Source organism: Dermacentor albipictus, chromosome 1, assembly GCF_038994185.2.
Source record: "Dermacentor albipictus isolate Rhodes 1998 colony chromosome 1, USDA_Dalb.pri_finalv2, whole genome shotgun sequence".
In the NCBI taxonomy this organism is placed as follows: Eukaryota; Metazoa; Arthropoda; class Arachnida; order Ixodida; family Ixodidae; genus Dermacentor; species Dermacentor albipictus.
The window spans coordinates 463,138,587-463,153,885 of record NC_091821.1 but is presented as its reverse complement, the minus strand read 5'-3'; the positions used below and the strand labels follow the sequence as shown (position 1 = coordinate 463,153,885).

At 45.1% G+C, this 15,299-nt stretch overlaps 1 protein-coding gene across 5 annotated transcripts in view; it reads left to right on the top strand.

Moving 5' to 3' along the window:
• Positions 1 to 15,299, top strand: part of LOC135905592 (phospholipid-transporting ATPase ABCA3-like) — a 226,287-nt gene that overhangs the window by 100,038 nt on the left and 110,950 nt on the right. For all 5 annotated transcript variants that reach the window (XM_065436536.2, XM_065436534.2, XM_065436533.2 and 2 more), the window contains exons 12-13: positions 10,784 to 10,939; positions 13,066 to 13,276. In XM_065436536.2, coding sequence (XP_065292608.1) covers positions 10,784 to 10,939; positions 13,066 to 13,276 — 367 coding nt within the window. The remainder of the gene's footprint in view (positions 1 to 10,783; positions 10,940 to 13,065; positions 13,277 to 15,299) is intronic.

The window sequence follows — 15,299 nt, the reverse complement described above, 5'->3', positions numbered from 1 at the left end:
CGGGGCCGGGGGAGCAGAGTTGGAAAAAATTCAGAGAACAGTGCAACAAATAACCCACCTTATCAAAAGAGTGACGAGCAAAAGCCACGGACTCAAGCAAGAAGACTGCACGAAAATGATACAAGCGCTGCTCACGAGCATCGTCACGTACGGGACCCCATACGTTGACATGAAGAACAGTCAACGAGACAAAGTAAACGCCCTCATCAGAAAATCATACAAAATTGCCTTGGGTCTGTCCCCCTCCACGTCCACAGCGAAATTACTCAAAATGGGAGTCCACAACACGTGGGAAGAGCTCGTGGAGGCGCACAACGTCAACCAACTGGAGAGACTAAAGCTGACAAAGACGGGAAGAGCCCTGCTGCAAGATCTGGGCTACCAAGTCGAGGATAAAAGGCACCTACCTCAGCGTATCCCACACGAGATCAGAGACAAGCTACACATAAGTACCATTCCCAGAAACATGCATCCCGAGTACGACAAGGAAAGGAGACAGGCGAGAATACAGGCGCTCAAGCGCATACTCGAACGCACCAACAGCAAAGAAGAAAACGTTAGATATACGGATGCAGCTGCGTACAGTACCAACGACCGATTCGCAATCAGCGTGGTCGACGAGAAGGGCGAACAACTTACAGCCACATCCATACGTGCCAAGGACGCGAGCACGGCGGAAGAGGTGGGCATAGCCCTGGCCATCGAAACGTCCGAGAAGGCCATGGTTACCGTGGTGACGGACTCGCAAGAAGCATGCCGAAGGTATATGAACGGAAGGATTGGAAAGGCAGCGCTTCAGGTCTTGAACACCACCAAGATAGAAGCAGCACAAATCCTCTGGACACCGGGGCACGAGTCTCTCACGGGGAACCAGGCGGCGCACGCCGCGGCTCGAGATCATGCACGCCGAGCCATCTCCGACGCGGAGAGAACGCGTACCAACGACTGTGACGAGGATGAAGAACGCATATCCAAGAAGTACTCGGATATCTTGGCGCACTACAGGAAGCAGAGGCGTCGCTACCCGCCCGCGCATAAGACGATGAGTAGGGACCAAGCGGTAACCTGGAGAAGACTACAGGCTGGAACCTACCCACACGGAACACTGCTGCACGCCATGTACCCGGGCATCTACGGGCGAGACTGCAAGTTCTGCCCGCCGGACACGCCCAACACCTTGCGCCATATGGTGCTGGAGTGCAGAAATAACCGCGAAGTACCACCGTCATCATCACCACCAAGCGATAACAACCAGGAAGAAGCGGATATGGAGGAAGAATCGAAAGACCTGTGGGAGGCTCTGCTGGTGAAGCAAGACCCTGACAGCCAGCTGCGGTTGGTGAACAGGGCTCGGGCGGCGGCAGCGAGCCATGGCTACCTGGACTGAGGAGGCCACCCACCTTTGGGCTCAAGAAGCCTGGTCTCAAAATAAAGTTTATCTCTCTCTCTCGCTCTATTTTTATGCTTCCCAGTAGAATGCCACAAAAAATAAAGCAAATACGCGGTGCAACTTTTGCACAATACTGCGTCTACAATTATCACTTGCAGTACTACCACCTACAAGTTGGTGATAAAGAATACGTTACAAAGTGTGGTTCTTGCAAACACATACAGATGGAATCCCTTTAGTTGCTAAGGTTTCTTCTCGCAATTCAAACGCCTGACGCCGCCAGTAAGCTTCACTGACGCAATAATATTGTAATCGGAAAGCTAAGTGTGTCCCAAAGGAGCGGTGACCCACGAAATACTGGTAAACCGGTCTGGAGTTACAGGCCGTTCGTGATGCCAGTAACCTAGGCACTTGCTCGGTAATCAAATTTCCCCTCGTTCTGCAGTAAGGATTCACAATTTTAGCAACTTCTTTCATTCTTTAGTAGTCCTTACAAAATACGACAATATTGTCAGCGTACTCCATTAGTCGCACTTAGGTTTCTTGTATTTTGAAACACCCTTTTGTGGGGTTGTTTTACAGAACTCTCCGACAAAATGACTAATTGTAAATGGAAAATGGAAGAGACGAAATCGCACACCCTTGGCGTGCCGGACATACTACATTGGTTCGTTTGCAAATTACTTTATTGATTGTGAGGTATGTTTCACATTTATTGTATGCCATTTTGACTCCTTACCGAATCATGCTACCAACGTTAACATATCTCAACAATAGAAACAGAATGCCGGGAGGAACGCCACCGAAGGTATTTTTTTTTCTAAATCGATGTAATTACAGAGCTATCCCTTGTAGCATCGCAGCATTACGGCACACTTCGGGCTTATTGAATGTTTGCGATTCTACATGTTTGCTGACCGCCCATAATGCCATGAATTACATTCTGGAGTCGCCTTGCTACGATCTTCATAAATATCTTGTAGTCAATATTTGACACCTTGATCGGTCTGTAGGATAGCACGTCACGTAACTTTACATTTTCTGTTTTGGGAATTTATATGGTGTGAGATAACAGAAAAGAAAGCAGGGCGTTTATGCCTAATCCGTCATTAAAGACCGGTTAAAGCGTGGGGCGATTTAGAGTTGAAGCTGCTTATAATAAGTAGTAGTTAACTTTTCCAGGCCCGGGAACTTCCCCAAATTAGTATCTGTCATCGAATTTGCTGCTTTCGGTTATCTAATCGGAACTACCAAACTTTCTTTCTCTCAGTCCTCTATAATTTGCATTAATTTTAGAAATTCGCTTTTGAAACCTACCGCATTTATTTCGCTTCGAGCGAGGGATTTACTGTAGTATTTGAAGAAACCATTTGCTATAGCACCTTCTGGTGACTTGAAACATGTCCGTTCTTTTCAATCTCACGAAGACCAAAACGCTTATAATTTCTTTTTTCTAGACCGAACATTCTTTTTGTCAGCTTCCCGCCTGCGGTCATCTTTTCGCCCTTATCTGCGCACCACCATAAATCTTCTCTTCTATTTGTTCCAATTTCGACGTTACTAAGCGGCTATGGCTTCCCCCCTGAAGGCTCTGGTACCTTACTTTACTCTGCTAGTAGTGCTCACAAATTGCCACGTAACGTAATTTCCTCCTGACATTTTGTGCGCTTTAATTTACTGGCGTGTTTCAACGGGTAATTCTCTTTTCTAGCTTAAAATATATTGCTTGAATATTTTGCCAAAATATTCTCCCATTTCACTCTGCATTTGTTGTCTCTACAGTGCATTCTTATCAATGCATCTTGAACATATATCATGATTAACTTCATCCTCCAAGGCATTAGAATTTACCCAGTTGAAAAACACAACAGGAAATTTTAAGAGTCTGTCGTATTTTGGGACGTTGTTTCTGTAGTTCTGTTGCCTGTAGTTCTGTTGCCTGTAGTTCTGTTGCCTGTAGTTCTGTTGCCTGTAGTTCTGTTGCCTGTAGTTCTGTTGCCTGTAGTTCTGTTGTCTGTAGTTCTGTTGTCTGTAGTGTGACGTCCTGTAGTAGAAAGTTGTGTAGTTCTTGATCAATATTTAATTAAAAATTGACGGAGACGTCCGTAAGGTTATGTAAATTTGTTAGTACAAAAAAGAAAAACATAAAAGTTAAAAAAAATTTAAAAAAAAAAACGCCGTCGCCTAGGATTCGAACATGCGACCTCACGATTCCGAGCCCGGCATCTTACCACTGCACCACCCCTGACATGCTTTTCGAGGGTACGTTTTGGCCATGTGAACAGTACGACGAGCCGATGCGCTGATGTTTACATTTGCATTTTGAGAGCCAAGATCCGCTATCACTCCACCGCGTCAAGTGCCGCATCTCTAGAAGAGCAAGAGTGTTCGTACCATCGACGTACATCTTGCAGTGCTAGAACATGGATTTTGATGTACGATATCCTTATTAAATAAGACATTCAGAAATAGACAACGTTGACTTTTAGGGTTATTACTGCTAGTTTCGACAGTTGTCTCTCGTTCTTTACACTTTTGAGCGCGCATATAATTCGTGTGTTGAATGCAAAATAGCTAATGAACATTCGTGGATGAGAGTTCTTTCTGACAGCATACTGGCTTCTCACGGCAGCACTGTACCAGATTAATGAGACCCGAGCGAGACAGCTTTTCACGCAACTTTGTGGAACAACCCAAATCTTCTTTTCCGCTTCGCATAAGCTTGTGAAATATTCCTGGGAAATTAACTAATGTGTCAGTGTAACAGCACATGTAAGTCCACAGGCCTGTGTGCCACATCTTACCAAAACAAAAAAAAAAAACGGATACGCAGCCATTCCCGCAGATGGTATGATTTTGATCAGTGGCCGATTTTGAGGTGGCCGGTAGGGCGTTGGTGGTTATTACCGGTGTCGGCGCCATCAGCATTGCCGGCTTCAGAGAAGCGCGAGAAGCCCGACTTCAGAACTCTTGTTGTCGCGACAGAATGCTTCTGTTGCGAAATCAGAATTTCTGTCCTAATGTCAGAAATGTCTCCCAATTAAGAAATGTCAACGGCTTCTGTCGTACAACAGAATTTCTGTAGTTGCGACAGGAATTCCTTTTGTCTTTTTCAACCGGGCACTACAGAAGCTTGTCGCATCACACAATTTCAGTGCACTTCTGTTGTCATCATTGGGTACATGTTCCGCCGATAGGTTTCCGTTGTGGAACAGTTCTCTGTAGTACAACAGAAGTTTGTCCATTACTTCAGGAACACTTCTGTTATGACAACTGGGGGCCTGTTGCAATGATAGGCTTCTGTCGTACAACAACATTTTTCTGTAGTACAACAGAAGTTGGTCGCATTACTTCAGGAACACTTCTGTTGTGACAATTGGGGGCCTGTTGCCACAATAGGTTTCTGTAGTATTTCAACAGCTCTCTGTAGCACTACAGAAGTTTTTCGGGTTACTTCAGGAACATTTCTGTTGGGACAACAGGGTGCCTGTAGTGATGACAATTTTTTCTGTAGTACTACAAAAATCTGTTGTAGAGCTTCAGCTTTCTGTTGTAACAACAGACATACGACAGACTGTACTTCTGTAGTAGCAACAACAAATGTCTGTTGTACATCAGAAAAGTCTGTCGCTCCATCAGGAAGCTGTAGTTACTACAGAAAAATCCTGTTGTACAACAGAAATTTCTGTAGTACTACAAAAATCTGTTGTAGAGCTTCAGCTTTCTGTAGTAACAACAGACATACGACAGACTGTACTTCTGTAGTAGCAACAACAAATGTCTGTTGTACATCAGAAAAGTCTGTCGCTCCATCAGGAATCTGTAGTTACTACAGAAAAATCCTGTTGTACAACAGAAATTTCTGTAGTACTGAACACAACCTCTGTTGTCATTTTCAACTGGGTAATTTCAATACAGTATAATAAATACCTTTTTACCTTTATTCCTTTCACCCATAACAAATGAGAGTAAACAGTGATCACTGCAAGAATCAGGACTAACACTGTACCCACTCATTTTCAGAATCAATATTAAAGATGCATAGGTTCTATCTAGGCATGCATGGCTGGAGCCTTAAAAGTGTGTATACAGTGTTGGTCCAAATGGAGACCCACTTGGGGTATGACACCCAAATTCTTGAGAGGTTGCCAAAAGTTGTCAATGTGGTACGGTCTACTGCCAAGGTGGCAATACAATGTATAACCACTCGCCTTATCGCATCTCCTGATTGTGACGTATGGGCAGAATTTATCATGTAGCTCTTTGCAACAGGTGGAGAGGCTACTGCGGAGCTGGCATCGACCGCTGTCGCAGCTCTGGGCTAGCCTTCCTTCCTCCGTTTGCACCGCACTGCTTCCAAAAGCAGAATGGCGCTACTGTTGAAACTTGTTAATTTGCTTCTACAATTGTCATATTAACCACTGCCTCAGAAACTGCTGGGCCTCTTGGCGCATTTTTGTTTGTTGATTTTGGCGTTTAGAAGACTGACTCATGTCCACTTTCGTTAATTCTGCCCTAAACACCTTACCTATAACGTGTTAAACGCCTACAGGCGATTCTTAAGACATCTTTTATTAGACTTGTGAGTCATCCACCGCGCCAGCGTTTATCGCCTTCGATCTGCACTAGGCACGCACTCCTCCCTCTTGCCTGTGCAGGTTCCTAGTTCGCGCATGTGATAACGGGAAGCTATACAAGCAGCTGTGTACATATTTTAGGTTATATTCTGAAGGTAGTGCGAAGCTTAGCGGAATTCGGTTGCGGAAAGGCGTTCGCCTTATAGATCCGCCATTTCAATAAAGCGACAAAGTTGATTGTCCGCACGTAGGTTCTTCGTACCTTTATGCACTTCGTGCTATTTTTATGACGCGCAGCAACTTCACAATCATTGGCTCAAGGCCACGATTGGGCTTCAGGAAAGATAGTGTGTAAAGATTGTCCACCTGTTTTATGCACTGAGGCTACTGACACTACACACTATCTCCAATATGCGTCTGTGAATTGGTGCAGTTCGCCTGATGTACCCTCGTGCATTTTGGTGATAACTGTCCAGAACGCGCTATTTCACAAATCTGCTGCATTTGCTACGCTCGTAGGGACGACCAGTTTTTCCTTAATAAACATGTCTCATGCCAACCATCTAAATATTTGCAACAATCGTGTGGTTCATAGATGTTCCAATGCTTCGACTTGTCGATTAACTTGCCATTTAGTTAGCATGTAAACTCTCAGTTCGTGGAGACTTTCGTAATTGCGCGGGTCACAAGTGTGACCACAGTAAAGCAAGTGTTTTTATTCAGCTGATAAAGTTTAGCCAGCCAATGTTCCTAGGATCCTGCGTGGGCTCTCTTGCGACCTTCTCGCTACCTTCGAAAGGATGAGAACATTTGCAATACTTCGCGCTATCATATTTGAAGTGCCGGTGGCCGCCTTAAAGGAACCGATGGTAGTAGGAACCGACAGAGAGAAATTGTGTCGACATGTACCGTAGGAACGTGGCAAGACAACAGCTATTGAGACTAGATGCAGATTTGTGCATACACTGGGACGTCTGCACGGAATCGCGTGTGATGTGCTACGACATTGGCCTCACGTTACTTATGCGTTGCGCCGCCTAGTGAGCGCGTGGACGGGCACATCTGCGCCTGCAAGGGGAGGTCGGCTGCCCCAAACAAATTGCAGAAATCCAGCTTGCTTGTTTCAACACCTATATCACTGGTTGCGTTCAAAGGTTCATTGCATTGCAGCTCTGCTCCTTCGGGGTACCCTTCAACGAGATGAGAAGGAGCACGTGAACACTGCCACATAAGCTTTCCTGTATATAGATTCCAAAAGTGCACGTTGGATCTGCTGCATTTCTTTAATTTTGCGGGAAACTTTAACGAGGACCTTCGGGTTTGACTTTATGAATGGCTCTAGGGACGCTTTCGCGAGGAGCAGGTGCCTAATCTGGTGTTTTCTGTATGTGCACATGTACATTCACGTCCTTACACACGTCATTTAGCAAGCATGAATTTGCGCAACGGCCTGTGGTCATTAAGTTCACTTCTCCGCTACATTACATCATTAAAATAGGAACTCCGTGATGATACCTTCTGCTGTCTTCCAACGAAAGCACTTTTTTTTTACAATCTTGCGCTACAAAGCACTGTGCACAAAGGATGTCGCTCTCTTAATATTTACTTGTTCTGCCAATGTGAGAAGAGATTCGTGACCGTCAATGTAAGTCTCAAGAAAGTGTGTTTTTGCTTTAGCTAAGAGATCGTTGAACAACCAAATACCACGTGCAACGCTGTTTCTTGCATGTTTAATTTGGGGTCACCTTCACTCAATGTTTGGAGAATATTTGAAGCTGCTTGATTCCAAAAAATATGAGCAAGGGGGGACCCACCATAAGATGCGCATGCATCACCTACCTTGCACTCTTTTTGTGCACCCCTGGTGCCTTTCTGGCGTATGACACATCCCCTTCTAGTAACGCTATGAAAAGTCATTTCGCTTTCTTTACCTCCCCCCCCCTAGCTTGTCTGGCGCTCTGAACTCACGACGTAAGTGGCTACGTAGTACTATGCTTGTGTGATGGGTTTCTTGATTCCTGCTTTGAAGTATTGATGCAGGCGCAGCAGTTTGTACACAACCTATTTGCCTAGCAAGTGAAAGCAACTTCGTTCCAAATATCCAAATATTAATTCCACTAGCGTCTTTCTGAGGACATGAACTGTTGTGTGTCATTTAAAAATGAGTTTGACAACCATGACTGAACTGGCCGTAGCAGATTTAGCACACTCTAGATCTCTCGGGTCAGCCTGAAGGACCGGCGTTCTGTCAATTCAGTTACTGTGAGACTTGTTTTCCTTGATTCTGCCAAGGTAGAGAAAGGTGGGAGCCTCTTCGTCTCCATATGTAGTGTTTGATTGCTGTATTTTCGTATGGTTCACATGGCGTCTGAGCACATTGCCATCATTTTTCACAACATAATGTGATCTTTTTCCATACTTCGCCTTTCCTACATATGGAAGCCATATTGGCCCACTACAAAACTTATTGAGCCATACTAAATCACCCATGCTGTAGACTACCTTTTCCCACATTTCTTGTTCTCTTTCTCTCTATCGACGTGCTCTTCAGGATACATGTTATGAGGTATGAAAGCAGCTTCCTCCCAAATACTAATACCGTTGGGGTCTTTTTCTTTTCGTAGCATGAACTTTTGTATGTTATTTAAAGATGAGTTTGACAGCCGTCATGAAAGAGGACGTTTAGTTAGTTTCCTTAAGGCTGATTTTGTCTAGGGTACCATTCGTTCTGCTTGCCCATTTGTTGCCGCATGATACCGAGCAGATGCTGTATGCTTAATTTTGTAGTAACGTAGCCTGGCTGACTATGGAAAAGGCATTCCCGGAATCTACTTCTTCCTGAACAATTAATCATTTAATGTCAGTCTCCGTAAATCTAGGTACCGTTGCCATCTGGCCTTGTGTATAAAAACAATATCAAGACCATCTATGTTTTCCACACTATCATCCGTAACTTTGCTTCATTGGACTTCTCGTAGCTTTTTTTTTCGGTAGACATACTTTTTCAATGTGGCCTCTCTTGTGGCAGAAATTGAAAACTACGTTTTTGTGACCACACTGGTCCACCTTGGGATGGTCACAGCAGAGGAAACAGCATATCAGCTTGCTTGCCTCAATTTATGCAGCTTATCGGTTTACCTAAGAATGACTAAACCGCTTGTCCAGACTGCTTGCCAATTGTTTATCTCTTGCTGTTTCTGCTGCCAAAGCAATCTCAGAAGCCCTCTGAAGCGTCAGGACTTTTTGCGATGGTAAACGTGGCTGGAGTTAAGAATAAGTAAATAATAATAATCTTTATTTCCATCGGGATAATGGAGGAGGTTGTGGGTAAAAGCTGCTCGTAAACGGCAGCTTGACAAAAAGCCCACAGCCCCCTTCTACAGGGTAGCATTATACAGTATAGGAATACAGGTGGAGTTACTAAGAATGTCTGCAGTGAATTTGTCGTAATTCACGTTCAGATAGTTTAAGTAGGTCAGTCCCGGATTTTTTGCAGTTGTTTAATAGAGTTGGAAGTGTGAATGATAATTTTTCCATTGTGTAATTGGTTCTAGGAGTTGGTACAATCCACTCCTCTTTATGACGGGTAGTGTAAAACACAGTGCTCTTTTTTAGCAATGACAACTCATGCAGATATTTAAGATGATTTTTTAGTTCGCGCTGGAATGCAAGTGCTAGCTTATAATTGTAAAGATTGAATACTGGTATTATGCATGCTTTGGAAAAAAGACCTTGCGAGTGACTCAAAATAGTGAACTCAAAACAGAAGCCTGTCCTGTGGCTTTACACTTAACGGCAATTTGTGCTCCTCGACCATGCTCGCATTAGTGCTGACTGAGTAGGGGTCGAAGGCCCGGCAGACACGTTGCTATCTTGGTCACCAATGCTGCAGTCCTCGGCAATGCCGCGTAGTGCTTTCTCTCATTCTTGAGGGCTTGGTGTGTAGCATCAACATCATATGGGCAAGGTGGCGGGAGTGACACATAGCAGGCGCGAACATTCGTGTAGCATCGCCATGACATCTTGAAAGCGGTGTAAGACTCAAGGGACGCACTGATGCACGGTCCTCGGTGGTCTCCATTGCGGAGCAGCCTAGCTCAATATTGGCAACGTGTCAAGCATTGCACAGATTTCTGAGGCGATGTCGCAGTTACCTGTTCAATTTCTGGCACCTCTCATGGTTAGGGTAGTTAGATTCACTCTGGAATTCTCTACTACAATGAGCACGATCTTACTTACATCTGCCAAGTATAGTAGAGTGCTACCGGGGCGTTTGACTGTTTGCCAGTTGTTTAACGTATGTGTTCACTGAAAGTAAAACTACCGATATAATATTATATAAATCAACAGCGGAGTGTGTCAGCTGTAATCACCACGAATTTGCTTGTTAGCGTGCACGTTTACATCATATTCCTGTAGTAGAGTATTGAAAAAATATGTAAGTACATTTCTTTGTGTATTGCATGCTCACACACTTTCTTTATGACTGTGAGTGTAAGTGAACGCTCACAAGGAGCCTTGTGTTACCAAAGATTGGGCATTTAGTCAATTTGCGCTTACACACTGAAAGCGTGCTTGGTCGATTTTTGTCGCCGTTATCGAGCTGGTGAGTGGAAGGTTTCAATGAAATATTTTCTACCCTTTTTCAGCGCATTGTACTACAGTTTGAAAAGTTGACCTCAAGTGCACGTTAGGCAAGCAAGTGGATTAACATTAGTCAGTCCACGCGATATATACGGTACTTTTTTTCGGAAAATACAGGACGACCACATTTACAACTTCCTTATTATGTACGTTCCGTACGCCCTGCTTACAGATGCAGGGCCGGTGGGGTGACGAGCTGAGGAAGGACATTGGTGAGATTCTGAAGGCAGTCGTGCTCACCGACAAGATGTACTCGTTCCCCGCGCAGCTGTCCGGCGGAATGAAGAGGCGACTCAGCTTGTCCATCGCACTTGTCGCTAAGCCCAAGGTACACAGAACGTCTCAGACTGAGTGCATAAACGCCGCTCGTGGTCTGCGGAAGGTCTGACGCAAGTTGTTGCTCAATAAGGCAATCACGCATGAAAACACGATTTGAGCTATAGCAGCAGAGTATCCCGATGGTCTACGCCACTACAGGCCGTGGACGCGTTCATAACACGAACTAAGAGCAACTTCATCACATTTAGCGCTCTCACACGATTTTTCCCAAGAGTTGAATGTTGTGTAGCAAAGACTTAATTGTGCCAAGCAAGCGAGTGCTCAGCACCTTCCCAAGTCCTTCCCCCGTTGTATCTAGCATTTCGCCTAGACGATCAGTCTGTGCTGCGTAATGAATAGTTTGCAGCGTTTTTTCACTGTAGTACAGTACATTATTCGTGCCATCTTTGATGCCGTCATACTACGTTGGCCGCCGAAATTGCGTTATAAGACTTTGCCACCTTTCTTCACCTTTGATATTATGCCAGCGCTGATTTCATACGAGGTCGCGAGTCTTATTCAACTAGCTAAACCAACTATTATTGGTATTTGAGTTCATTTATTTTGTGTTTCATGCCATAGTTGTTGCTCAGTGCTCATTGCCGTACTTAATTCTAACGCGTGAGCGTTAGAAGTAACCATGGCAGTACAAGTAAGTAAAACAGAAATAAGTACGGCAGTACCGCATTGTTCCCGTAAAATGCTGGCACCAAGAAGCAATAGGGGCTCAATCAACTAATCAAGACGGAAAGCAGTCTATTGCCACAGAAGCTTCTTCATTTCGGCGGTCAGGGGCGATATGGCGCAAAGCTATTCCGAAATTTTCTATTCCAATTCCGCAATCAGCTATCCGCGATTGGTCAAAAACTTCTTTGAACCACCCCTACTTCGCCTGTCTGTCAAGCTACGTCCCGAAAACCGCGGTAGCCCCCATCTGATATGGCGCGTACACACTGATTATGCATGATTGGACCGTACAAATAAGAAATAATTATTTCTGATTCGACACCTTTTCGCCATTAGCCCTCAGCTATTGGTCAAAAGTTTTCGGCCTGCACCCATTTCACCTGCCTGTCACGCGACTCCACAAAACCGCGAGAACTCACCGCGTCAAAGTGACATGTATGCGTTAAAGATGCATTATTATCCCGAACAAGACTGAATTTTTTCCTGAATAGCCGCAGGCTGCCCAGTTCCTAAAGGAATAAAAGATGGCTGCCGCCGATCTCTCGGGCACTGGCTACTCGGACTTGCCGAAGAGCATGGGTTTATTTGCGTACAATGAAACTTTTTGCGTGGCCGTGTAACGTTATCGAGGACATTCGACACGTTTATGACCTCGCTTTGCCTACTTTTCTTTGCTGAGGATCCGTTTTAGCGGCACTTTTAACCTTTCGTTGCATGCCGCCGCGATTTTCGAACAGCCACCTCAAGCTAAGTAAGGAAAAGCGGACCAATCGCAGACGCCGACCCCATCCTTTTCATTCGGTTATCGATTTTCAGTGCACAAGCTTGGTCGCATCGAATTCCTCTCCGCTGGAACGTGCTCCTCGCCTCTTGTCAGCCGATTAGATAAGACTAGCCGCTCAGTGAAGGCAATGATATTCGTTTTTCATGCAAACAAAAGGGACCTGCAATGGACGAGGAGAGCGTTTGATTGGTCTGTTCAGAAAACCTTGAGGATCACCGCCGATTGCTTGCGTCAGTGGTTACGCATATTTGACGTCAGGAGATTGGAAATAAACATATTGGATTAGATCAGATCCTAATTTTCTTCGGTTGGCGTGGAACTGTTGAAAAGAAGAGCAATTAACACTTTTGCCGCTGCAGTTTTAGTTACGATAGTGACACGTTTGTGGCGAAACACATCTTCAGTGGCGCTTCGCGTGAAGTCCGGTTTGCTTTTCGTGCCAGAATAATTCATAATGAGCAGCGATGCTCCTCCGTAAGTCAAGGAACAACCCGTGAAAGATGTCCAGCATATGAGACAAAATTGCTTGTGCTATCCGAAAGGATCCCGACAGAGGGGCCCAACCACTTCAAAAAGAGTGCAATAGTGGTGCACTTCCGGCCAGCGAGAGTGCTTCCCGCGAACGTTTGATGGGGTGGCATTTTCTATGCCGCGTGCTTATGCAGCTGCTGATCCTGGACGAGCCGACGACCGGCATGGACCCCGAAACGCGACGAAGCGTTTGGGACTTGTTGAGCATGCTTCGCAAGGATACCACCATCTTGCTCTCGACACACGACATGGAAGAGGCTGAAGTGCTTGCAGACCGGATCGTCATGCTGAGCTCCGGAAAACTCGTGTGTGACGGCACACCAGCATTCCTCAAGAAGTCCTGTGGTTTGTACTTTCTCTTTCGTTGAAAAAAGTAGAATTCCAGATATCGCATCGGTGGTCACTTTTACTACAGCGCACTGGACGAAGGCCAGAGTGCGATAGACTGAGGACGGGGCTGCGCACTTACTCACAAGTGAACTTCGATGGATCGCAACAAAGCCTTTTTTTATTAGACACGCTCTTCCTTTCTTGCATGGCCATCTATGTGGCATATAATCAGTGCCAAATCGAAGATTGACAGTGCCGCTCCAAGTGAAAGAAAACCGGATGACTAAGCATTCAGTTAAACAACAAAGCCACTTGATAGTCAAGATGGCGATTGATAGGTGGACCACACACAAGTTTAATCTTTTCTTGATATGTAATGCCTACAATATTTATCTCGCTGTGGTATTACTGGTGTGGCACAGCCACTACAACTATAGAAATAATCCATGAACAAGACTAATAATGGAGGCATGCATATATCACGAAAAGTGTAAATGTGTGCGTTAACTGACCATTGATAGCCACCCCCCAAGAACAGCGAAGTTGCTCTGTTGCATCATCGAATGCTTTGCGCCAGGTTTTCTGTCAGTGTGTGCGGAATAGTCATTGCTACATTTGGCACTAACTATACGCCACATCGATGAGCATGCGCAGAAGGGAGGCTCTTGTATTTTGATCGGTTTTCTTACGACCAAAAAAAAAAACGTGAGTTGAAAGCTAGTGATGAATCCTGCCGTTTCTGTGTCTCCTAAGTATACAATCTGTGCAGTATACAAATAAGGATTGAATACAATTTGCATAACTCGCCGTTTTCGTAAACACGAGCCGCACGAAAAAAAAACAAATACATTTGATAAGCGTTGAGGGAAGAGAGCCATGATCATGAGTCATCTAGGGGTGGGTCACGTTGCCCCTGAATGACTCCGGCTGCTTAAGTGGCTGACAGCGAAGGAAGCAGTGACACGAAACTATCTAGGCCTCATGACGTAGCACTGTTTATGGTAGTTTTATATTAACTGCCTTTTTGCCACGCGCGAAGCTAGTACATTGATTTAGGAGGAACTCCCATACGGCCTTTTGTCATTTCATTCCAATTTGCAGAACAGTATCATCGCTGCCGCATTACACTGCAGGTCGAAGTCGTTCTCTTGCTATAAAGCGCATTAGAAAAATGGATACGCTAACGGTTATATAAACAGTGGAATCGATAGCACATATCATGGAGGTAGCTTCAAATTTAATGAGTGTGTCGAACAAAAGACATTGATTTCGGAGCCTGGCACAATTATTCATGACAGTTAGCCATGACGCGCCTAGTTTCAAGTACGAAAAATTACGCTGAGCCATCTCATATTCACGTAGAATAGTACGCCCATGCAAATGATTCAACCATTGCCGATATTCAGAGTTGACGAAATTCATCTTTTCGAGAACATTTGGGCAAAATTTGAGAATATATTTCTACGGAAGAATGAAAGAAGAGAGAGGAAGAAAAAGATTGCGACACGTTGGCTGCTGCGTGTTGTTGGTGGTGAGCCATATACTCTGGCTCATCTTGCACACATATTGTAAATACAGTCTTTCTATACTCCGAACATCCCCGCAACATATTGGTGGGAGGGGCGGGGTACGATGCCTGGAAACGGAGCGCCGCAGTGGACATCGCATCACCGTTTGCACCATGAATGACGGTGAGCACGCGGCATCAAAGTCGTTGCCGCCTCCAACGCCATCGTCCCCAGCTACGTCGCTGTCACCTTCGGTTGTGGTCGTGCAACCCAAGTGTTGTATATGCTGCCATCTAGTGAAAGCGGAGAGGCATAATTCCCCGTGATTGCGCGTCGTCGGCGATCTGGCATCGCGTGCTCTTGTTCTTGAGATAGAACGCGTTTGGGAGACCATTAAACGTGTGCGTATATGACTCCTCGTCTGGCCTTCTCGCTCTTTCTTCCTGGCTACAACATGGTGTCAGAAGAACACGTTCTACCAGCGGACATCAGCTTCTAGTCCTCCTCCATGCGAAAGATGATGCCAGTGA